At 39.5% G+C, this 24,209-nt stretch overlaps 1 protein-coding gene across 1 annotated transcript in view; it reads left to right on the top strand.

Moving 5' to 3' along the window:
* The window catches only part of BTBD16 (BTB domain containing 16), a 71,222-nt gene that overhangs the window by 35,574 nt on the left and 11,439 nt on the right, over positions 1-24,209 (top strand). The window contains exons 11-12 of the mRNA XM_067466328.1: positions 5,504-5,623; positions 18,402-18,493. Of these exons, the coding sequence (XP_067322429.1) occupies positions 5,504-5,623; positions 18,402-18,493 (212 nt within the window). The remainder of the gene's footprint in view (positions 1-5,503; positions 5,624-18,401; positions 18,494-24,209) is intronic.

The following is a 24,209-nucleotide window of genomic DNA, read 5'->3' as shown; positions in this document are numbered from 1 at the left end:
GATTTGTAAATCCAGGTTGTAGTGCTCACTGTGCCACATAACTCAGTGGATAGCCTTGGGCCCCTCACACACACTCAGTTTGACCTACCTCACTGTTAGGATAAAGTGAATAAGATAAAAGAAAGATAAAGGCAGTGTATAAATAGAACTTAACAAATAAATTAGGAGAGCTTTCAATTTAGCCTGCTGTTGCTTTTCATGTATATATAGAAGTCATAGAATCAGCAAGTGTTGGATTAGAATTCTGAGTACCAGGGCTTGAATCCTTGCTTGTCCAGGAAAATCGTTTGGGTGACCTTGGGCAAGTCACACACACTTTTGGCCCCAGGAAATCTGTTGATATTGTGGCTTTAGGGTCATAATAAGTGAGAATAATCTTGGAGGCACCCAACAAAAAATAGCAGAGAGCCATGGCAGATAGTTTCATATAATTTGCATCTGGACCTTTCCATCTCACATTGGGAAAATCTGACTATCCTTTGTTAATAATGATGATGATGATGATGATGAAATAATAATAATAATAATAATAATAATAATAATAACTTTATTTATAGATCACCCTCTCGCCCCCAGGGGACTCAGTGCAGTTTACACACAAGAATGGCAATGCCCAACTCAAACACAAACATTTTAAAATAAACAGAATAATACAAAATAATAACAATAAACTTGCAGCAAAACAGAAATTAACACCAAAATGAGGATCAATTACGAATAATCGAACGGAATTATACTAGTAACATAAATTGTTGATCTGTACAAATGCATTAGGTGAACTCTTTTCAAAGAGACCAGGCTCAGAAGATCAGACAATCATTTACTGATCTGTATGAAGCAATTGGGTGCTGTTGGTCCATACAGTCAACTGCTCTTTTGTCTTCTACTACTCCGTGTTTCATCTGATTTTTAAAGATTGTGTTTTCATTCAGTTTATATTGATATTATTGTTTTTAGTTGGAAGCTTTGGAATATGTTGATGTTAAGAACGTAATAGCTTAATATGGTGTATACCAGTTATGGCTAGCATTTATATAGATATTTTTTCCTGGTAGTTAGACCACCTGTATTGTCTTGGTAATCCTTACATGACATTTAGATTAGTCTCTGTCAAATGTCCCCATTTTACAGATGTGGGAACTGATTCTCAAAAAGAATAGATGTTTAATGCAGTGAACTTTTGAACAAAGAACTTCCTTCCTAATTTAACACTTGTGTTTTAAACCACCACATTACACCCTCTTTCTGTGTGGGCATGCATCTGACTCAAATATAAATTCCACTTACCACCCCCTTGGGTCAAATGATCTCACGTCCTAAAAGAAAGCCTTTTGAAATGTCTTACATTCAGCAGCATCCTACGTGATGTAAGTTGACTTGAGTTTAATTGGAATTATGCCACGGGAAGCATGCCGAATTGTAGTTTTAATCAAACAGGTGTTAAGTCATGGTTTCCCCCTTGCAATTTGAGGAATTGGTAAAGTCCAAAGGAGAGAAGGAATGCTTTATCCATTAGGATGGTGGGTGATAGGGGACGAGATGATAGTCATGCCTTTCTCAGATGGGGAATTCCAAGAGCTTTCCTTTTGCTAGATGAAACTGAGGGCATCGTTAGAAATGGCACTAACAGCTTTATTTAAAAACCGATGGGTTTTCCAAAAAATAAAAAGGGGGGGGGGCTTTATTGGAATGTCAGCACATTCTTTCCACTGATCATGATACATAGACCTCCTTCTCAGGTCCATTATTAGCAGCAGAGAGGGAAAAAACCCAATTCCCATTAGTGCCAGTGGGAGTTCTTTTTAATTCCTAGCTCAAATGGTAGCTCAGGGATTTGATCTCTGATGGGACTGCTATAATGAAGTTAAAACCTCCCATTCCTATTTACTGAAGGCTCAATAAAAATTCCCCTCCTTCCCACCCCCACCCCTTTTTTTGGAATAGCAGGCATCTGGTTGGTGGTGCATTTGGTATCAGATATGTGGTTGTCCTATATCTAACCCAATGGTGTTGTTTTTTACCTATAACACACAACATGCAACCATGCAGTAAGAATGTCATTAGCCAAACAATACAGATTATAAACGCCATACTTCCTAGGAACTTAGGTTAATTGTCCATCTCAGTTAGGCCTACTGAATCAATGGGAACTTGGCATGCATATAAGTGCTGTTGATGTGGCAGTCTACCCTAATTAGACTTGTTGTGTGCCTTGAAGTAATTTCTGACTGATCACAACTGTTGTGAGTCAGCTTTCTGAGACCTTACCTACTACTGATAGTAGAAGGAGAAGAAGGAGTGAGGCAGAATCAGAGGAGAATCAGCGCCAGCTGAAACGTATTCGAGACATCTTTCTGGCTTCCTCTGATGAAGAAAGCTTCGCAGGGTTCAGGCCAGAGGAGGCTTTGCAAGTAGATTACAGGGGAATGAAGAGAGTGGCTAGTGACTCTGGCAGTGAGAGTGACACTATGTCCAAGAGACTTAGGGACACAGCAGATAACTCCAGTGACAGTGAGGATGAGATGGAGGAGGCTGTGGACTGGACCTTAGTTCAGAACATCAGGGACATTTGTAATGAAGCAACATCAAGCGATGACTTTGAAGGTTTTAGGGATAATGGGAATGAGGGTACTGACTGGCAGGATCAGGCACTAGATCAAAGGTGGCAGGCTTGGCGTGGTATAGATGCTTCAGCTGCGGGAGCAGAATCAGATGCGAGCAATGAATCTCATTCTTCGGATAGTGAATAAAACAAGCTCTCTGGGACCTACTCCTTTGCAGACGACAAAGCGTTGTTTGGGTGTTCTTGTCTGCCGTTAATCTTGTTTTGGATTCCAGTATCCTGCTTCCCTGCCGTGCTTCGGACCTTGGAACCTCGTTCGTGAGTGTACTTCTGGCTTCTTGACCATCTGGACTGATTGACTACGCGTTTGTATTCCTGGATTCAACTTCATGCCTTGCAACGTCTAAAGACTGTTTGTTTTGTATTTTGCTTCTTGCTCTTCGTATCTTCTGTTATTTTTTGGCTCAACTCAAGCCTGCTTATCTAGCGTTTTGTGTTCCTGTTTGATAACGCTCCTTGAACTGCTTGCACTGACTTTTAAGTGCCATATTAAGTTTGTTTTACATTAAAATACCTTCAGTTTGTACTTCAACTGCTGTTTTAGACTTTTTGTGTTCTGTGGGTCACGACAACAACTCTATGGAAACTGTACCATGGGTTTTGCTTGATAAGAGTTGTTCAAAGTGGGGTTCAACTTTCTCATCTAAATTCACCACACTATACTGATTCTGGGGGCCACTGAGCTGCAGAACTTGCTTGACTGAAAGGTTGGTGGTTTGAATCCGCAGAGCGGAATGAGCTCCTGTCATTAGCCCCAGCTTCTGCCAACCTATCAGTTTGAAAATATGCAAATGTGAGTAGATCAATAAGTACTGCACTGGCAGGAAGGTAACAGCGCTCCATGCAGTCAGGCCAGTCACATGACCTAGGAGATGTCTACGGACAATGCTGGCTCTTCAGTTTAGAAATCGAGATGAGCACGACTCCCCAGAGTCAGACTCGACTAGACTTAATGTCAAGGGGAGACCTTTACCATTTACTACGACTTTATTAGGACTATCAGATTTATGCTGATAGGGGAATCATGCAACTATCCAGATACTATTGAACTGCAACCTCCAGTGGGCCTAAACATCATAGCCAATGTTTAGGAATTGCACTTCAACATCTGGAGTACTGCATCATTCTGATCTAGACTGATTCAAGCTATTGTATACGGAGCCAGGCTGTTGGTCCATTGACCAGCCACAGCCCTAAGTGTAGCGTCTGTTCTATCCATGCCTGAAAATACAGGGGATTGAGTCTGGGGGCTGCTACATTCTGTCACTAAATTATATCCCTTCCCCAAGTAACCCCTAATAATAGTTTAATTATTTTTGGTGTTCAACGTATTAAAGGCTTTCAGGAGAGAGAGGGCAAAAACAATGCTTGATTTTTCCCCTCCAGGTGGCTGACAAGGTCAAAGACTACATATTGTAGTACCAATGCATAATAAGAGGAAAGACCTTCAAGTTTTTTCCCTTATTATTATTGCTCCCCTGCCATACATTTTAGATTTCATTTTTTTCAAACCACTAAATCATTTGGTAGCTCCCAGGGGTGGCTATATATCTCGATGTCTTGTTTAAAATCCATATTTATAGCACTGGGACATAATGTCTACTTTCTTTCTTTCTTTCTTTCTTTTTCTTTTTTTTTCTTTTTTTGCAAAGATCCCTTTTTCTATAAGCTTTAAAAGAAAACTTCCAAAATGCTGCTGAAAGCTATACACATTTTCCATGCTTCAAAACCTTAAACAGACTCTTGTCTTATCTGAGGAATTCATTAGCTTTGCCCTTCTCCGAAAGCAATTAGTTTCCTTCCACAAAGTTTAAAGAGCGGTCCTTTTAAAGTTTCTTTGCCACCATGTGACCCTTACAAAAGCCTCTGCCTCATTATGTTATGTAAAAATTCATCTGAACATACCCTGTTCTCATCTCCAATCTACAAAGGCTATTTCATCAGAGCCCAGAAGGTAATTTTTCACCAGATAGATTAGTTCAAAAGGTAACCAGCTCAGTTAGTAGGGGACCATATGAATAGAATATATCTCCAAGAAACACTTACATTAGAAATACAAGTGTGTTTAATTCAGAAATCAATATTTTCTATACTCCAATGTGGGATCTTCTATTGGAGATGGGCTACATTTCCCAGTAGTGATCAGGAAATAAAGCTTATATTTTTGCTCATCAGCTGATTGGTGCTTTTTATAAAACATGTACATAAATACTGAAAGAAAATAATGTATATTTCAGTGTCCAGTGGGCCCTTGGTGTCTGTTAGGGTTTGTTTCAAGGATACTAAAACTTACAGATTCTCAAGCCCCATTATATAAAATATAAAATAGTGTCCTTATAAAAAAGTAAAGGTTTCCCCATGACATTAAATCTAGTTGTGTCCGACGCTTTGGGGTGGAATTGATCTCCATTTCTAAGCCAAAGAGCCGGCGTTGTCCGTAGACGTCTCCTAGTTCATGTGGCCAGCATGACTGCATGGAGTGCTGTTACCTTCCTGCAGAAGTGGTACCTATTGATCTACTCACATTTGCACGTTTTTGAACTGCTAGGTTGGCAGAAGCTGGGCCTAACAACGGGAGCTCACCCTGCTATCTGGATTCGAACTGCTGACTTTTTGGTCAGCAAGTTCAGCAGATCAGCGGTTTAACCTGCTGCGCCACTGGGGGTTCCAGTGTCCTTATATAAAATTGCAAAAACAAGGTTTGCTATGGATTTTTGGGAGGTGGGCAACTATTTTCAATCTGTGCATGATGGAATTTGTGGATGCAGAATCTGTGAATGGTTTTTACACTTAAACAACACAATGTTGTAACTATTGAAAATGATTATTAAAATACTATTTAAACTGATAAGTCCTAAATATTTTTTTCCTCCTTCACAGGTTATTTACTTTCAACGAATTCCATCTCTTGCGTACTACACTCTGCTGGGTCTTCTTGCAGCAAAACCCCAAAATCCAGATAATTCCATCTTATGATGCCATCCTCACATATTTCAGCAGGTAGTTACATCTATAGTATTTTTTTCCTACTTTTTTTTTTCAACCTTCCTTTAAAGAGCTCTGAATGTGCTGTGTAATTATGCTCTGAAAATATGAGCCTTCTCCATCTCCTTACTTTAATACATCTAGTGTAAATAATTAGATAGTCTTTCTCCATGGTCCCAGCATCCAGCCTACATGTTGAAAATAAGTATTGTTTGGGTTTTTGTGTTTTTGTTTTTGGTTCTTGAAAATCTATATTTGCATATGCATGATATCTTGGAAATTGGACCCAAGTCTACACATGACATTCATTTATGTTTCATATACACCTCATATACATAACCTAAAGGTAGTTTGAAATAATTATGTTAAACAAAGATTTTACATATTGAACCATCAGAATGGTCAATCTGTATGTAGTACAAGCTGTGTGTTCTTCCAGACAGATATTCCAAAGGCACTTAGGATGGTTCAAAGCATCAGCTATGTGGCATTTGGGGTGCTATGTTTAGGTATAGTTGGCCAGCACCCTGCTCCCCTGGTAGCCAATTCATTGCCAGTTTCAGGCTTCCCTAAAGATCTCTGGTCTTCTCTAGTGGTCTTCCATTCATGCAGTACCCAGGCCAAACTCTGCTCATGCCAGTGTGGTGTCATGGTTTGGGTGTTGCATTAGGACTAAGATTCGGGTTTCAGATCCCCACTTGGCCATGGAAACCTACTGGTTGACCATGGTCAAGTCACGCTCACTCAGCCTTGGAGGAAGACAAAAACAAACTCTCTCTGAACTATTTTTTTAAAAATTCATGATAGAATCATCAGAGAGTTGCCACTTTCCAAGAGTCAGAAACTCATAGGAATGATGTGTAGCAATGTCTTATGGATTTCCAGGGAATGGAATAGATACATGAGAAGGGTTGCATGGTGAAAGCACATGCCATCATTCCTTCACTCAGACAAAAAGATTTCAACATCTGACATGAACCTACATGCATGTGCTTGTTTTTGGACCTTAAAAATGAAAGGGGGGGGGGGGGTGGAGGCAGTTTGTTTTGAGCAGTTTGAGAAGTGTAGCTATGGGATGGGAGAGAATATGGAATTCTGCCCTCCAATGAGATTTCCCCAAATTTCTAGCTTTGCTGAAGAAAACAGATGGAAAATCATTTACTTTTAGAACTTTGTGTCTGCGGTCACTTGGTAACTTTGCTTTGGATCCCTAAAAAATATTTCTAAATACTCAGTGAAGTTTTAACTTACCGCATTGTTGGATATTTGGGGATGCAAGGAAAAGGGAGGAAGAATACCTGTACCCCTGTCTGTTCTGTCAAGGAGCTGAACTGTAGCTGGCAACCCAAAAATATGCATAGATCATAATGCAAAAGCCACATGCACCTTGGCATTTGGCTTAGTATAAATGAGCCTCAGTTGGTCCCTGGCTTGGGGACCAAGGGGAGCTGATGACTTTGCTGTGACTCCCATCTTCTTATTTCCAATTTCATGGTAGTGTAGAGAGCATTAGGGGAAGAAAGAGATGGGGACTGGAGAAAGAAAATCCTGTCCAAGGCAGATCAGCAATAAATGCCGTTTGTGCCCTCCGAGACAGACTGCATAGTTGCCTCATGCACAACACTCAAGCCAGTCAAGATATTTTGGCACCAGAAGCAGAAATGCTCCCACACACACACATACAACACTTCTCCCCCTCTGTGGCAGTAAAAATAAAGGGATAATAAAGTTAATAACTAACAGTTTGCTGCATTTTCATGGCAACGAAAGTCTGCTGCCTGAGGCTAATAGTGAGGCTGACCTTAGTGCTAATGTTCATATTGGAGTTCAATTTAATCTTAAAGGGATGTCATGCCTTCAGTTATCTTAGTCCTTGTCTTTTAAAACAGATCCTCTCTACTTTGCCTTTTTTGTTTTGTTTTTGTTGCTACTATCCCCATGAGACATTCTTTCCTATGAGTCATGTAAAGCTATAAAGAAATTACTGTTTGGCTCCAAATGAAGCTCCCATGCCTGGAATCGACCGCCCACCCCTCCCTTTTCTCTCTCTTTTTCTCTCTCTTTCTCTCTCTTGACCAAGAGAAAGAAAATGAGCTGAAGTCAAGGGTGAATCATTGCTTGCTAGTTTGACCTGAGAAGCACTGGGTCTATGAAAAGCATACAAGAAGATGAGAAAGTGTTTTATACCGTCATGTCCAGAATTGTAACTACCGTATACAGCTTACATTTACAATAATCCACATCACACTATATTTCCCAATGCACTTTGAGCATTCCATTTTTCAAATGGATTTTGCTTTCTAAATGGCATTACTGATTAACTATCTTTCCAGTATAAACCCAATCTGTTAACCCACCAATTCTGGTTTTAATTTCAAACTATTTCATCATACACATCTGTATTCCTTTAGTTTAATATGATCTTATATAACTTCCTGCAGTTCAGGACATCTGCAACTGGAGGAGGAACATATTGCATTTATTCATGAATTCATAGGCACATGTATGCAGTACTAAGGAGGAACCTGGGTATCCAGATTTCAATGGGACCTCATTACAGGAAGCAAAATTCACTGTGAATAAAAACCAGGCCAGTAGAGATTGTAACAAGGACAACTCTGCCTCCTCAGTCCTGAACACATCATTTGAAAGCTAGGGTTTTTGTGTACAGACTTCCTTCCACATTTGTGTTTTGACTTTTGCAGATGTGATTATTCACAGATTTTATTAAAATGTTATCTCTAGGGTCCTCATCTCATGACCAGTGGGAAAGCGGAGGGAACCATCTTACTCCATTCACCCCTGTCTTTCCTCATCTTCTGGGATGGCCAGCCATCCCATGTCCTTACCTCATCAATGCCTGCCTTTCTCCCCCTTTCTGCCATTTCAAGACGAATTTAGGGCTCTGTTTCCATGCACTGCAGGAATGGAGGTGCCCTAAATTATGTGGTGGTCTCTGTGGGGCTCTGTTTCCATAGCACATGGAAACGGAGCACTAAAACTGTGTGATGAAGTCCTAGAAATTGTTTAATTAATGTTTTTGTACTGTTTTAATTAATGGTTTATGTATTTTATGTATTTTAATGGCTTGATGGTTGTTGGTTTTTTTGTATTTAATGGTTATTGTATTTAATTGTTTATGTGTAACAGCATCGAATCGCTGCCAATGTACGCTGTCCTGAGTCCCCCTTCAGGGGTGGAGAAGAGACGGGGTAGAAATACTGGAAATAAATAAATAAAATTAAATCAACAGAAATCTCTAGTTCCTCCAATGTGACTCCATAGTCAACTCCCATCAGTCATGCTGGAGAACCTAGATATTCCTTCCAATTCTATGTTCAGGTTCCAGCAGAGGTTGATGATAGAGCTCAGCAGGAAGACCTACAAATTCCTATAGAACAACTCTGTAGCAAAATTTATGGTTTTTCACTTCCATTGCAGTCCTGTGCTCCTAACCTCAACTATTTATTTATTTATTTATTTGCGGTATTTATATACCACTTTTCTCACCCCTGAAGGGACTCAAAGTGGTTTACAAAAAATAATGACAAATTTCAATGTCTTACATATATAAACCAAATCATAAACAAAACAGCATATGACCAAGCATAAAATACAATAGGACAAATTCATCATAAGACAATAGGACATTTAAACATGAAGTATAAAATTTAAAAACAACTAATAAAAACATTAAAATCACATGATCCAAACTCATAGACACCTACTAAAAACATTAAAACCACATGATCCAAACTTGTAGGCTGGGCCATTCCAGATGTCGATTACCCATATTCCATATTTACTTCTTGTATTGTGTTACTTTACTAGTCAAAAGCTTGGTTCCATAACAATGTCTTTGTTTTCTTTCTAAAGTGGAGGCCTGGCTCTACATACTTGTACTGATGTTTAAACAATGTAATAGTATATTACAAAATTAGTAGAGTTCCTGTCGGTGACACTGACATGTGGAATTTGAAATTGCTCAGGCATATTTCTTATTTTGAATGTTGTGCAATGAGCTGTTCTCTATTGTTTTCCTCAACATCTACAACCATACCAGTATATGTCAAATGTTAGGGATCCATCTATTGTTATTTACTGCCTGGGGGAAGACTAATGGGGTCCCTATCACAATGGTATACAATTATTGCTCCACTTTAACAGCTATGACTGTGGGCTTCTGGGATTTGTAGTTTAGTGAGACCTAAGAACTCTCTGACTGAGAATCATAAATGTCCTTCCCTAAACTTCAAATCCCAGCATTCCCAATATTTATTTTATTATTTATTTATTTGACTTGTATACCGTTACTCCCAATTTGGCTCGGAGCGGTTTACAGCATTAGATTAAAACAATACAATTAACTTTAAAATACAATAAAAACAAGAACAGACATAGTCCCGAGTTATTCACCCATCGAAAGCTTGTCGGAAGAGAAAGGTTTTTCAGGCTTTCTGAAAAGCAAGTAGGTCTCGGATAGATCGGGTTTCAACTGGCAAGGCATTCCATAAATAAGGGGCTACAATCGAGAAGGCTCTCTGCCTAGTAGAGGACAGATGATAAGCCCGGATGTTGGGGACTTCAAGCAAAATTTGGTCTTCGGACCGAAGTAATCTCTGGGGTTGGTAGGGGGATGTGTAATATAGTGCCATAAAGTGTACTGTGAGAGATCCTAGCCAACTCCTATCCAGCTCTGCAACACTTTTGCAGCTGGGCCAGAGCGGAGGAAATAAGGTCATTTCCCCATATTTCCAGTGAATCACTGGGGAGCCAGGAGAGTAGCAACAGTTGCTTTTCCCCAGTGCAAAAAGGGGCTTCCTGAACACATTTCTTCTCCCTTAGCCAGAAAGTGGCTATGTCAAGGCTTGACAGCAACATCATGTAGTTGAAATCATGCAATGCAAGATTTGCTATTGTGTGTCTTCAAGTCATTTTGGACTTTTGTGTAACCCTGAGGTGAACCTATCACAGGATGTTCTTGGCAGAATTTATTCAGAATGGGCTTGCCCTGCAGGATATCAAAATACACCATCTAAAAAGGGCATAACTGCAAAGTATCTTTCACTGAACTGTGTGGGGTTTACTTCCACATTCTGGTCATGAATGAACACAAATTATGCATGCTTAAGCCAGCTGATTGCATTGACTTAAATGTATGTATGTGTGTGTACATGTGTGTGTGTATATATAGAGAAAATTCCAACTAATGTATATTAGTATATAAACAGCTACAAACCCATTATCACATTGAGAGAAACATATAACAAAATGTTGTTTTGTGAATCCTCCATAAAAATGCCCAAAGTGAAGGAAAATGAGGTTGTTTATTACAATTCAACATTATTAATAATAATAAACTATATTTATACCCCACCACCATCTCTCCAAGGGGACTTGGGGAGGCTTACATGAGGCCAAGCCCAACAATACAGCAATGCAAATAAACAGCATACAACGACAATAAATTATACAAAAAATACAAAAAACAATATAAACACATCAAGCAATGTAAAATCACAATCATTTAAATACAGAATAAATCACAGTGAGCAGGGCCAGTAGCAAGGATTAAAAAGTTTAAAATACTGGGTAAGAAGGCACTGTATTGTATCTGGACATTGTGAAGAGCATGTACAACTGCTCCAAGCACTGTTTTATGACTGATCAAAACCAGTGGCAAAAGAAATTGCTGAATCTAGTCAGAAAGAGTCTCTAAAGTTGATCCACGTCTCTCCAGACAGCGTCACCCAAAGAAAGAAAGACAGAGCTGAGTATTGTTGAGCAGCCCTGTGAGAAGCTAGGTGGTGTCGTGCTGGTTTACAACAGCTCCCTACATTGTTCACCAAAGCAGCTGCAGGAGGTCATCTACATAGCAAATTACTGCCAAGTCCCAGCTTCTGGCCCGTCTCCAAAGAACCACACAACTAAAGCAGTTCCACAAGACCAAGGAAGCTTTGTGTTGGGGTTTCTCAAACCGAAGTCCCCTCCTGCCACATCTCAGCCCTATTATAAAACTGGGATGTGCTTCAAAAGCAAATTGTCACAAGGAATAGGGAACGTAAGAAGGACCCCTTTTCTCCCAGTCACACCATTGAGCCATCTAGACTAGGGATTTTTGTAAAGGTCATTCTTATGGACAAGAATGCCTCATTTAATCATTTTCTTCTCTGCTGTGAGAAAGTTCCCCAATACTGCAGATTTTAAGGACTATTTATAGTTCAGCATATCTCCTTTCAAAAACCGACACATGGTGTTTTCGGCATGCAGAAAACAGGATTTTCTATTCAGAAATGCTGAAAAAAATCATGTTTTCTCTTTGGGGATCTTGTTGTCTGGAGAGAAAAATAATAATACTTTTGGTTTAAATCCCAATTTCTGTATAATAACCCTGCATGTATTTTCCATATAATAATAATAATAATAATAATAATAATAATAATAATAATAACAATAACTTTATTTATATTCCACCCTATCTCTCCAAGGGGACTCAGGACGGATTCCAACATACAAAAAGGAAAATATTCAATGCCAAAATAACCCCACATATGAAAATAATATCAGAACCTAACATCAGGCAGAATATGCCCCAAATAAATAAATAAACAAATAAGAAAACTTTTAAAATTGTCCATCCATGATTCTCCTTGTCAGCATTCCATAACACTCAGGAAACCCCTTTCTCATCTGGGATTCAGATAATTCCAAATATTCTTTTCATCCCTCATCTAACTAGCATCCTATATCTGGCATTGGCCAGCCCAATACCTCTGTGATGCTTGTAAGTAGAGCATAAAGGTAATGATTATCTGTGTGATGTGAAGGGGAAGATTGGGAAAATTCTGTTCCTTTCACAGAAGGAAGGTTATGGTCCATATATTCGTACTATGAAAGGTCTTTTATCTGAAGATTAGAATAACAACCGTACAGAAATAAAATGCATTCCGTGATTTTAAGTACTTTATGTTAGCATTCCATACTTTTGAGTATTGAGTTTTAGCATTCCATGACATTTGAGTGTTTGATTTAGCAACATGTTTTTGAAAACTGTAGAGACAATAGGTATGCCTGGCATACTAAAGCATAAAGCAAATAGTCTGATCAAAAAATTCCTAAAAGTGTGCCCAAGAGAATTGTTGTGGTTGTGTCCCTTCATGTTTTTCTCTGACTTATACTGACCTATATGAAGTTTCCTTGGCAAGATTTATTTGGGGAGGGGGTGTTGATTTTGCCTTCCTTATTCAGGTTACCACAAATAATCATATTCTGTGAAAAGTCATTGGAACTTGAAGCAATCTATTGTTTCATGCAGCGGAAACTGACCTCTTACCCTGTTTGTCTTTTGAAGCCAAGTACAGCAAGAAGCAACTGACTCCTTTCTGATTTTTTTCAAAGGCATAGTGTGCCTTTTTTTGTTTATTGCTAACTTCCGGGTTGCTTGCATCTATAAAAATAAAAGTATTCAAAGCATCTGAATACAGTGAGAGTGAAGCTACAACCGAAGCTTGCAAGTTAGAAGTAGAAGCTGTGAAAGGAGCAGGGAGAGAATAATTTCATTCCAAGCTTCTATCACAAATTAATGTAATTTTAGAAGTTTAGCAGATTCAAGCTTTGATTGTGATATAATGAGGACATATCTTGTGCATAGACAAATCTTGGCCATTTTGATTCAAATGTAAATTTCCGGCTTCATTTTCCCTCTGCTATTTTCATTTCACATTTACTTTTTACACATGGTGACTTGAGAAACTGCAAGTCACTTCTGGTGTGAGAGAATTTGCCATCTGCAAGGACATTGCTCAGGGGATGCCTGGATGTTTTACCATCCTGTGGGAGGCTTCTCTCGTGTCCCCGTATGGAAGACTGGAGGTGACAGACAGGAACTCACTCTGCTCCCTGGATTCAAACTACCAACCTTTCGGTCAGCAGTCCTGCCGGCACAAGGGTTTAACCCATTGTGCCACCAAGGGCTCAATGATGATGATGATGATGATGATGATGAAGACTCTGGCACAAGCCAGTGAAGGTGGTCCCAGTGGTGATCAGCATACTGGGGGCGGTGCCTAAAGACCTTGGCCTGCATTTAAACACAATCAGCACTGACAAAATTACCATCTGTCAGCTGCAAAAGGCCGCCCTACTGGGATCGACATGCATTATTCTCCGATACATCACACCGTCCTAGACACTTGGGAAGTGTCCAGCGTGTGATCCAATATAACAATCAGCATAGTGATCTTGTTTGCTGTGTAGTAATCTTGTTGTGTTTCTAATAATAATAATAATAATAATAATAATAATAATAATAACAATAATAATAATAATAATAATAATAATAATAATAAACATGCAAAAATACTGTGGGACTTTCAAATCCAGACTGACAAAGTTTTGGAACACAATACACCAGACAACACGATTGTGGAAAATAAAAAAGTCTGGATTATTGATGTCACTATACTGGGTGACCGATAAAATAGTAAAGAGTAGAGACATCAGACTGGCAACAAAGATCCGCCTAGTCAAAGCCATGGTATTCCCTGTAGTAACCTACGGATGTGAGAGCTGGACCTTAGGGAAGGCTGAGCGAAGGAAGATAGATGCTTTTGAACTGTGGTGCTGGAGGAAAGTTCTGAGAGTGCCTTGGACTGCGAGAAGATCCAACCAGTCCATCCTCCAGGAAATAAAGCCCGACTGCTCACTGGAGGGAAAGATACTAGAGACAAAGTTGAAGTACTTTGGTCACATCATGAGGAGACAGGAAAGCCTAGAGAAGACAATTATGCTGGGGAAAGTGGAAGGCAAAAGGAAGAGGGGCCGACCAAGGGCAAGATGGATGGATGGCATCCTTGAAGTGACTGGACTGACCTTGAAGGAGCTGGGGGTGGTGACGGCCGACAGGGAGCTCTGGCGTGGGCTGGTCCATGAGGTCACGAAGAGTCGGAGACGACTGAACGAATGAACAACATACTGGGTGACAGCCGCATTGAGGAAAAACAACAGGAAAAACTCAGCCGCTATCAAGACCCCAAAATCGAACTGCAAAGGCTCTGGCATAAACCAGCACAGGTGGTCCCAGTGGTCATCAGCACACTGGGTGCCATGCCAAAAGATCTCAGCCGGCATTTGGAAACAATAAACATCAACAAAATAACGATCTGCCAATTGCAAAAGGCCACCTTACTTGGATCGGCACGCGGAAGTGAAAATCTTGGCAGAATTTATATAATTAGCAGCATCTTCTAGACTTGCGGGAAGACTCTGGATTGTCACAAAACTAGACACTTCTAAAAACAAGGCAGTCTAGACCTCTCTGTAAACTGATACAAAGTTGAAAACTACTTCAGAAACAAAGTACTGTAAACACCTGCTACAACTCTTAGTAATGATATTGGCAGGCTTGCCCGTTGTGCCATTCGGAAAAATGAGGATTTGTTGATTTGAATATGGCCTAAGTACTTTGCTTAGATCAGCGAACCCTTGACAGTTTTGTTTAGTCTACCAGTTCAGTGCTTTTGGCTTCTTCCTCTTTGGCATGGAATTGGCCTTGAAGTGCTTATTTCCTATTAATCATTAAATAACCAAAATGGTTGGTTAGATATTACCTGTTGTTAACAATCCAATCAAACTTTGGATCAACCTTTGAAACACCTTACTCATAAACGTTCATCATTGTACTACTAAATTAGTATTCCCAGCTTGCATATCGCAGTCAATGAAGTCTGGGGCACTGAAGATAAAATAATCCAAACAATGGTTGTGTTCATCTGTAACCATTGTTTTATGATTTAGTATCCTATGGAAGGATTTAGACAAACTTTTCTCACCTGCTTAGATTCTGAAAAGAGATCTGGACAAAAATTGGTGAAACAGAATATATTTATTACAATCTTGAAAGATTGGGTGTCTAGCAAGTAGGCACACCCAGCAACAGAAAATTTCTGTTCTTTATTCTCTTTTATATGAGATGCTGGTCTCTCCCTTGTTTCCCCATTGGTTGGGTAATCCCAACTTTTCGCCTATCTGAAGCACCTAATGAAGTCACATGTAGTCACATCACCCATCATTCCAGTATCCCCTCCCTCTATTTACACCACCTATTATTTGCCACACGTTTTCTGTAATTGTTAGATGAGTTTGACAGGAGATAACTAATTACTTTTTGTCTGTTTTTACTCCTTTCTATCTGTAGTTGACACAATTTGGGTTTGGCTATGACCCAACAGTTCTAGCCACAGGTGCTTTTATTGGTTAGTTTGCTCATAATTTGAGCTCACTCTTATTTTATTAGTTGGCATACATGCAAAGTATTGAGCTCATCTTTAATTACTTCTAACACACTAGCAGTTTGCAAAGGCGCATATTCTTTTGATTAGTTGAGCCTTAATTGGTAGCAAAGCAAAAAAGCATGATTGGCAACACAAGTATATTTGTAAAAGCAACAAGCATACTTTATTTCACACATCATCTAAGGGGTGACAGGGAGGAGTAGGTTAGAATGTTTGCTTTCATTTTTTGTTCTCAGTTTGGAACTTTGTTCCAATGTTTACTTTTAACTGCAGTTTATTGAAACAAAATAATATTAAACCTTGGTTTACAAAGGCACTTCGTTTCAATAAACCATGGTTAGGATTAACCGTATCTTGGGTTGAGACAAGTAACTGGAATTAAAAGTGAAAGCTTCAGATGTCTTATATTCAGATGTTTCTGGACTTCAGTTCCCTCAATCCAGGCCAATGACGAAGAATACTGGGAGTTGCAATCAAAAACCCAGTTCTAAACACTTTGCTGTGTCAGTTGGGGTTAAACAGCCATTTTCTTCTTCTTTCGCCACCATAATGGAAAGAAACACACTATGCCAGCTTTTGGACTAGTTTAGTTTCTGGTTCATCTGTTATCAAGAAATCAAGCTCCCAACAATATGAGTTATATAAATTATATAAATTGTAAGATATGGCTTCATTGGAAAAAATATAACCAGTAACGTGGTCATTTCTGATTACCCTAAAAAAATTCCTCAGAAATTCCCCAGAATTAGGCCCTTGCCTCACCCTAACCCAGAAAAAAATCACCACAATCCAATTTCCTTTATCTATCCGGCTTAGCATGATCTAGGCTAGCCCTGGGAACATTGCCTGATCTATAGTACCTATCCAGACCACCTCTGTGAATCCTCCATTGTATGTAACTGCACCTAAAACAAATTTTGTCCATCAGCCAGCCCCTCTTTTGTCTAAATGGCACTGGACCATCAGGACCCATCAGCCACCCATCAAACTGCATTCCATCCATACATACCCAGTTTCTGGGAAAAACTCACAAAAGACACAAGACTTCAAATCCATGAATGACAGTTTATTAGATTCCCCGCCTCACCTCTGATTGGTTCAGAAGCAGAAGCAGACCCGTGCTTCCTCCAGTGAGCCTGCGAATCCTAGCCAGCATCTTCCAGGATCAATGGGAAATTAATGTGATAATTTTCAATTGTCCTGTCCTGCTTCTTCTTTCTATCAAATTTATTATAAACTAGCCGTTCCCTGCCATGCGTTGCTATAGCCCAGTCTATGTATATGTGTTTTGAGTGTGTTTGCATTTATATATGTGGTTTTGCACATGCATTGTAATGTTGAAGTTGTTTTTTGGCCTTTTAAGTCTCTTCCGCTGTGTTTTTCAGTGAGTTTTTTTTTAGTGATGGTCACTTGTTGGCCTGATACGTGTATTTTGTCCAAATTTGGTGTCAATTTGTCCAGTGGTTTTTGAGTTATGTTAATCCCACAAATGAACATTACATTTTTATTTATATAGATAAACACATGTGTTCACAATTAGGGTATATCAGTACTTTGAAGTGTTTTCTCCACTGACATCTTTTCTGGCCAGGAAGAATAAAAACTTCTGCTTTTGCCTTTGAACCCATCTTGTGTCTTGATTTGGCCGTCTGGATTAGCTAGACACTCCGGGCTCCCTGAACCCACAATTTCAGCAGACCTGAAATCACATAACACTTCTATGGCTTTTTAAGGAATAGTATCTGGGGAACAAAGAGACCTGGGGTAGATTGTCTGGATCTCTCCCCCCACCCGACACTCCTGGCAACCCAATATTAATCCTTGTTCCCTTATGTCCCCCAGAGCACTGTCAGAGGAACAGAAACAATGGTAGTAGATATCTCTATTATCTAATAGTAAGGACCACTTGGGGACTTTCCTCACCACAGACAGAAAGTAAAATCTGAAGTATTCAGTTGCTCTTCACCAGTAACCTGAAAGGATTTGCTCTGAATTTAGACCTTGATTAGAGGCCTGAGATTACACAATTGTGAAGTAAAATTTGTACTAAGACAGACATGATGTTTACATCATGCCTGTCTACATAGAAAAGGCAATTCTTTCAAAATTCCAACTCTTCTAGTTGGCCTGCAGATAATTGAACCAGCGGGGAGAAAACAAATGTAAGTGGGTTCAGTTTGGCTACTTTATGACCATTAGTTATTTCATTCTTGGAAGGTGCTTCTTTGTAGAAAAAGGGCTTTCTGGGGGTGAAGACGCACACTGAGTCTCATATGTCCTATATGCATCCACAATAGTTCCATTGCAGTGGCACAGTATAGCTTCTCAGCACACATTCAAAAATCTCACTCAATCTTCTCTGTGCACTTTCAGTGGTTTTTACTGCACTGCAAGTGCTTCCCATGTAGAAAAACAGTATATGTATCATACACTGGCACTGAATCTGGAAAGGAAACTATGCTGAATTAAATCATATTTTCTGCTCCATTGTTTGTTTTCAGCCTGCCCAAGATATGCGCCTTCCTGGAAAGGGAAGTAGGACAGCGATACATAGCTATTTTTCAGTCCCTTCGTTTACATGGCATCACTTCAAGTAAGCTGACTTCTTTTTTAAAATAGTTAATCAAGCAGATGGTTAGAATCAGTGTGCAGGCGCAAACTGTGGATGGAATTCTGTATTGGCTTATACTTGCCTAAGGACTTTTAACATGCAACAGAGGCAAATTGACATTAAAGCAGGATTGTGTGCACCCCACTGCCTGTCTGCCCCCTCCCCATGATTTATCCTTTCCCTGATAATGACAGGTAAAACCCATCAATAATATTAACAACCACAATAATAAGAAACAGTGGAAATGTGGAAAGGCAGGGTTGTTGTAAGGGTATACAGCAGGATGACTAATTAGGACTGTGCAAAAAATCAGTGGATTGTAAGTGTGATTAGTTAAATCTGTATTCATGATTCTAGAGAAGAAAGGAGCTGTGGGCACAGAGTCTATGGAGCTAACCCCCGGGCAGTACTCTCCCCATCCTCTTCCCCTGCAGAAGACCGAGGGATTCCAGGGGCACAACATGTCTGCCTTGGAACTGGTGGTGTTGGCCCTGCACGCTGTCTGCTCTCCTGCTTTTCCTGCTCCTGGCCTCAGGATGGACAGAAGGAGCCCCCCTCCCTTAGAGAAAGAGGCAGAGGAGGAGGGGTATGTGCAGAACCATGATCTCCTAGGGGTTAGCTCCTCTGGCTGCACACCTGTGGCTCCTCTCTCCTCTGGAATCATAAATACAGATTTCATGAATCATGCTTAGCATCCACAAACAATTTTTTTGCACAGCCCTAATTACTGTAGAACCACAGATCATCGAATCAGTGTTATTTCACAAATGGAGATATGTGCAATAATGATGTGGCTTATTCTGGTATGTAGTTACTATAAGTGATAAAATCTTAAGTACTTCAGCAATAAAATAACTTCTTATCTGAACCCTCTAAATTTAATTGAAACATTTAACTGTGTTCTGACTGTCAGTAGAATGGACCTTCTTTCCCCCCATAAAACTTTATGCTTAGTAAAGTAGTTTGCATGATGTAGCAATAATGTTAAAATCATAACTCAGTCACTGTGACTATTTTGATCCTACTGCTATGATGGTAACTTGACCTTCAATTTACTTCACCAGGCATCAGCTTCATGGGGTAGAAAAGGTACATTCTGCTACAATCAAAGCATGGTTAAATTATGTTTCCATCGGGTTTGGAGTGATTCAGCTAGGAAAAGTTACTGGGCCTCCTGCACAATTCTGGAGTTTGTAGTTTAGTGAGGCCCAGAAAGGCCTTTTTCTATACTACAAGCCCTAGAATTCTACATGAAGCAGAAACTGGATTTAAAGTGGATCCATGCTCCAGTGCAGTGGGCCACAGACCACCAGTGGACCAAGACGAGGAATATCTAATCTGCAAGTTTCCTTCCTCTTTATTTATTTCTGCTCCTTTCATGCTGCCTTCCACTCTTTCCCTGTCGCTGACCATGACATATATTCTGTGTCAGAAACTAGAGGTGATGTGGTCTATCCAATGAAATTTTCTGGATCAGCACCCCAAACCCAATCTAAAGTTGACCAAAAACTGATTCGTAACCCTTTTGGTACTAATGTTGGAGAGTGGTTCCTGGTCAAAGCGGTCCCTGGCCAAAGTGGTCCCTGGTCAAGTGGTTTCTGGTCAACGTGGTCCCTAGTCAATGTGGTCTCTAGTCAATGTGGTCCCTGGTCAAAGTAGTCCCTGGTCAAGTGGCCCCTGGTAAAAAAAAAGTTGTGGACCACTGCTCTAGTGTGATGAGTAGTTAGTTAAGGACAAATAAAATGATCCAGAATTCTAGTTCTTATTTGCATGTTAACAAACTTGAATGTAATAAAACAGACAGAAGCAAAGCTGTAAAATGCAATGGGAAGAATGTCAAGTACTACTTCCAGTTTAAAGGATCTTGTAGATTAATTGAGAGAAAGAAGTTAGTAGCCTAAGCTTTCATGGACCAGTTGAAATAGATGTAAGTCTATGAAAGCTTATACTGCCAAGTTCTTGCCCCCGGGCCCTTCCAGACAGACCCTATATCCCAGGATCCAATCCCAGGTTTTCTGCTTTAAACTTGATTATATGAGTCTGCACTGCCAGATAATCTGGGATAAACCAAAAAAAAAACAAAAAAAAAACGGGGATCAGATCCTGGGGTATAGGGCCTGTTAGGAAGGGCCCTCAGTGAATCTCAAAGGTCCTACAAGATTCCTTTGCATATTGATCCATACAAATATGCCTATGTATTTGAATCATTTATTCCCAATTAGATGAGGAGGAGGAGGATGATATCAATATTATAGCATTCTTCATGTGTAGGGAAAGAGATGAGAGAGATGTTATAAGCACATATGAGCTTTTATAAAAAGAATTGCCCATGAACACACCCAATTTCTCATGCCCTTTTTCAGGAGCTGATCATGTATGCATGTTATGTAAATATTCATGAATTGCGTAAAAAAAACAACAACACTTTAAACTCAAAATTTTAAAATGGGGATTATCAACTATTTCTCAAATATATTATGTTATATTAATGAACATCATGTTTCCCAAACAATGACAAATCCACTAGTTGATGTATTTATCTATGGAAAAGCTACATTGGTTTCAAACTAACAAACACCTGTATATTTGTATTTGTATTTTATTTTAAGAGGACTAGATGTATGTTGTATGTTGTGTTTGCACTGTCTGCTTTGATAAGGCCAACTGGCTAATCAATAAATATTGTTGTTGTTGTCAAATCCACTTCCCATTTTCTTTTCCAAGAGTTGTTCAACACTGTAAGAAGTAATGGAGCCAGCTTTCTGTTCAAAACAACAACAACAACAACACAACCCAAACGAGCTTTCCTCAACTTTCCAGTCTAAAAATGTTGTACTACAACTTAATTTAGTCCCAGGGACCAATGGTCATGGATACTGGGAGTTGTAGTAAAACACATGTAGATATCACATTGGAAAAGGCTGCCCCAAGGCTTAGCTACATGTGTTCTGCTCACTGTGCTATGCAATATGCACTTATTTCTGGGTTAGTGCAATAGGAGACAATGCAATAATATTGCCTAATGCTATTCTCAGCCTTCGTTTGGCCCTGCTATAACACTTAAGTGCAACTCCTGTGACTACTTAACATTTATATAGCTCTGGATTATGTGAAAGGAGCTACTGTGTACTTTTTGTGAGGGCAGGGAGAGAGAAAAAAGAATGGAAGTGCATTGTCACAAGCTCTTTCAAAGCCACCACATTAAAAATAAATCTTTCCATTCAGCTATTTTCTCACTGCATTTGTGTTGGAATAATAGCTGCTTTCATAAGAAAACCTATGTTACATTCCGTCCTCTTAACCCAAAGCAGACTGCAGTGATGTCACACATAGCCATCCTCAGCCATTAAACCAAGGCACAAACGTTGCTGTAAGCAAAGAAAATTGAATTGTTTTGCAAGAGAAAAACTTCAAATTAATTTATCCATCCTTGTAGCATGAACATCTCAGAAGCAAGTTAACATAAAACTTGGCCAAATCCTGTTAAACCTGATACTTGGTATTGTTCTTGGTCTGCCAAAACCGTGTCAGACCCTGATATCTAGCAAATCTAATTAGTGTCTTGTTGACAAATGAAACACTTTGGCAATTCTGATCTCTGGTAGAATTATGCATAGAAGCAAGACTGGGCAATGTCGAAAGTATTAGAAATTGTTAATTGACTCAGTGAGTGGTGCTTAGAGCTCTAAAATATTACTTTTTGGGTCTACAACTCCCAGACTTTTGTAGCCAGCATAACCAATGGCCATACTGGTTGATGGATACTAGGAACTATAAACCAACTTTCTCCAGCAGCAGGAAAAGATAGATCTGGAAATCAATGGATGTAATGGGCTGTGTGAATTCACAGTGTCTGAGCTGAGGCATGGGCAAACATTAGCCCTCCAGGTATTTTGACTTCAACTCCCACAAATCCTAACAGTCGGTAAACTGGCTGGGATTTCTGGAAGCTGAAGTCCAAAACATCTGGAGGGCCGGAGTTTGCCCATGCCTGGTCTAGTTTGCACTATTATTGAACTATGCTCGGTTTTTTTTTGTTTTTTTTTACTTGCATGAAGTTCATTCTCATAGAAATTAAATGTGATTTTTTTTAAACTCTCATATATAATAGACCGGTGCAATCAATGAAAAAATGTTTCAATACTCATTACTAAATTGGGATGGGGGTGACAAATGGTTTCTAAAGTGTTTCTAAAATATTGTTAAAGATCCATATCATAACTATAACAATATAATGAATTTTTGTTACTTTTTCATTGAGTAATTGCACAAGTGGGGAAGCTTCCTGGGCTTCTTTCTCCCTCATTTTTAGATCTATCGGGATGACACTTGCTACAATGATAGAACACTTTTACCACTTTTACCCCCCCCCCCCCCCCAAGTTTTGAAATGTTTTACTAATCCACTGATTTTTGGGAATTTAAAAAAGTTTTTAATGAACATTTTTTTAAAAAAAACTACAAGAGCTATCTCTTTGAATTTCTATTTTCAGTGTACAACACAACCAGGGCACAATTCCCCCAAGTTTCAGAAAGATTTGCACATCCACTGATTTTAGGGTATTTTATCCAATATAAACTTAACAGTTACCTGCAGTTAACCACAGTCCCAAAAATATCACGTATCCCCCTTTATCCATGGTTTTGCTTTCTGTGGTTTTAGCTGCATGCAGTCAATCAAGTGCCAAAAATATTACTGGCACAGGGTTCAGTACTATCCATGGATCCAGCCAACCACAGAGAATCTTAGACTAGTCCCTGAACTGGAGTCCACCCACCGAATCATTGGAATTTACGTAAATGCCAATTTGTCATTCAATAGGTCTACTCTATTTGGAAGTAGATTAAGACTAGAGAAATAGAGCCTTTCAAATTGCAGTCATGATCAAATAGGGTTTGTAAAAAACCTAATCAAGAAACACGTGAAAAGGTCCACAAAAAGTGCATAGGAGTTTGGCTTTAGCTTGACAACTAAAAACCAAGATAAAGTTCCTTCCTCACATTTTATTTCAAGCATTTTAATTCTGTTCTGAAGCCAAAAAATCTCCAAGAATGGCTGACATATGAAACACTGAAAACAAGACAGTTCTTGCCTGGGGGGTTATGAGCTAAATAGACACCATTTAAAAAGAACAAGACATAAGGAGAAAGCCAAGTGATCTTTCTGCAGAGTTGGCTGAATGGCCCTGGGTCCCATCTAACCTGATGATAGCCTGCTGGAATTGTAGCTGCTAGAGATAGTTGAGGGTAGACCTTCAGATAAAAGTTGTTCTTTCAAATGCCCGTTAACATTTCACAGATGAAAATCAGTACATTTGCAGCCAATGACATTAGTGTGTTCAAGATGGCAAAAGTGATGAATGTGGGAAAACACAGAAGCTAGGAGATTTCAGCAGGGGCAAGGTTGTCTGAGTCTCCTAGGAATTGGCTGTGTCAGTAGGCTGGTGGATTACATCTCATGATGCCCACTTTCTGTCAGAGGATGACCTATGACAATGTAACACTTACATTGGTAAAATATGTGTTGTGCTGTGATTGCTGCTGCATCAGGCAGGCCTTAAACAGTTAAAAATATGCTTCCACTTGAACTGTCATGGCAGTATCCACTGGAATCATAGGATTTGGAATTTGGTATGGTACTAAGGGCCTCATCACATTGATGAGGTCCTCCGGATCAATTTCCCACCCTTTGTGGCAGG

The sequence above is a fragment of the Anolis sagrei genome, chromosome 3, assembly GCF_037176765.1.
Source record: "Anolis sagrei isolate rAnoSag1 chromosome 3, rAnoSag1.mat, whole genome shotgun sequence".
NCBI lineage: Eukaryota > Metazoa > Chordata > Lepidosauria > Squamata > Dactyloidae > Anolis > Anolis sagrei.
Note: the sequence above shows the minus strand (reverse complement) of the source record. Positions and strands in the feature narration are given on the sequence as shown.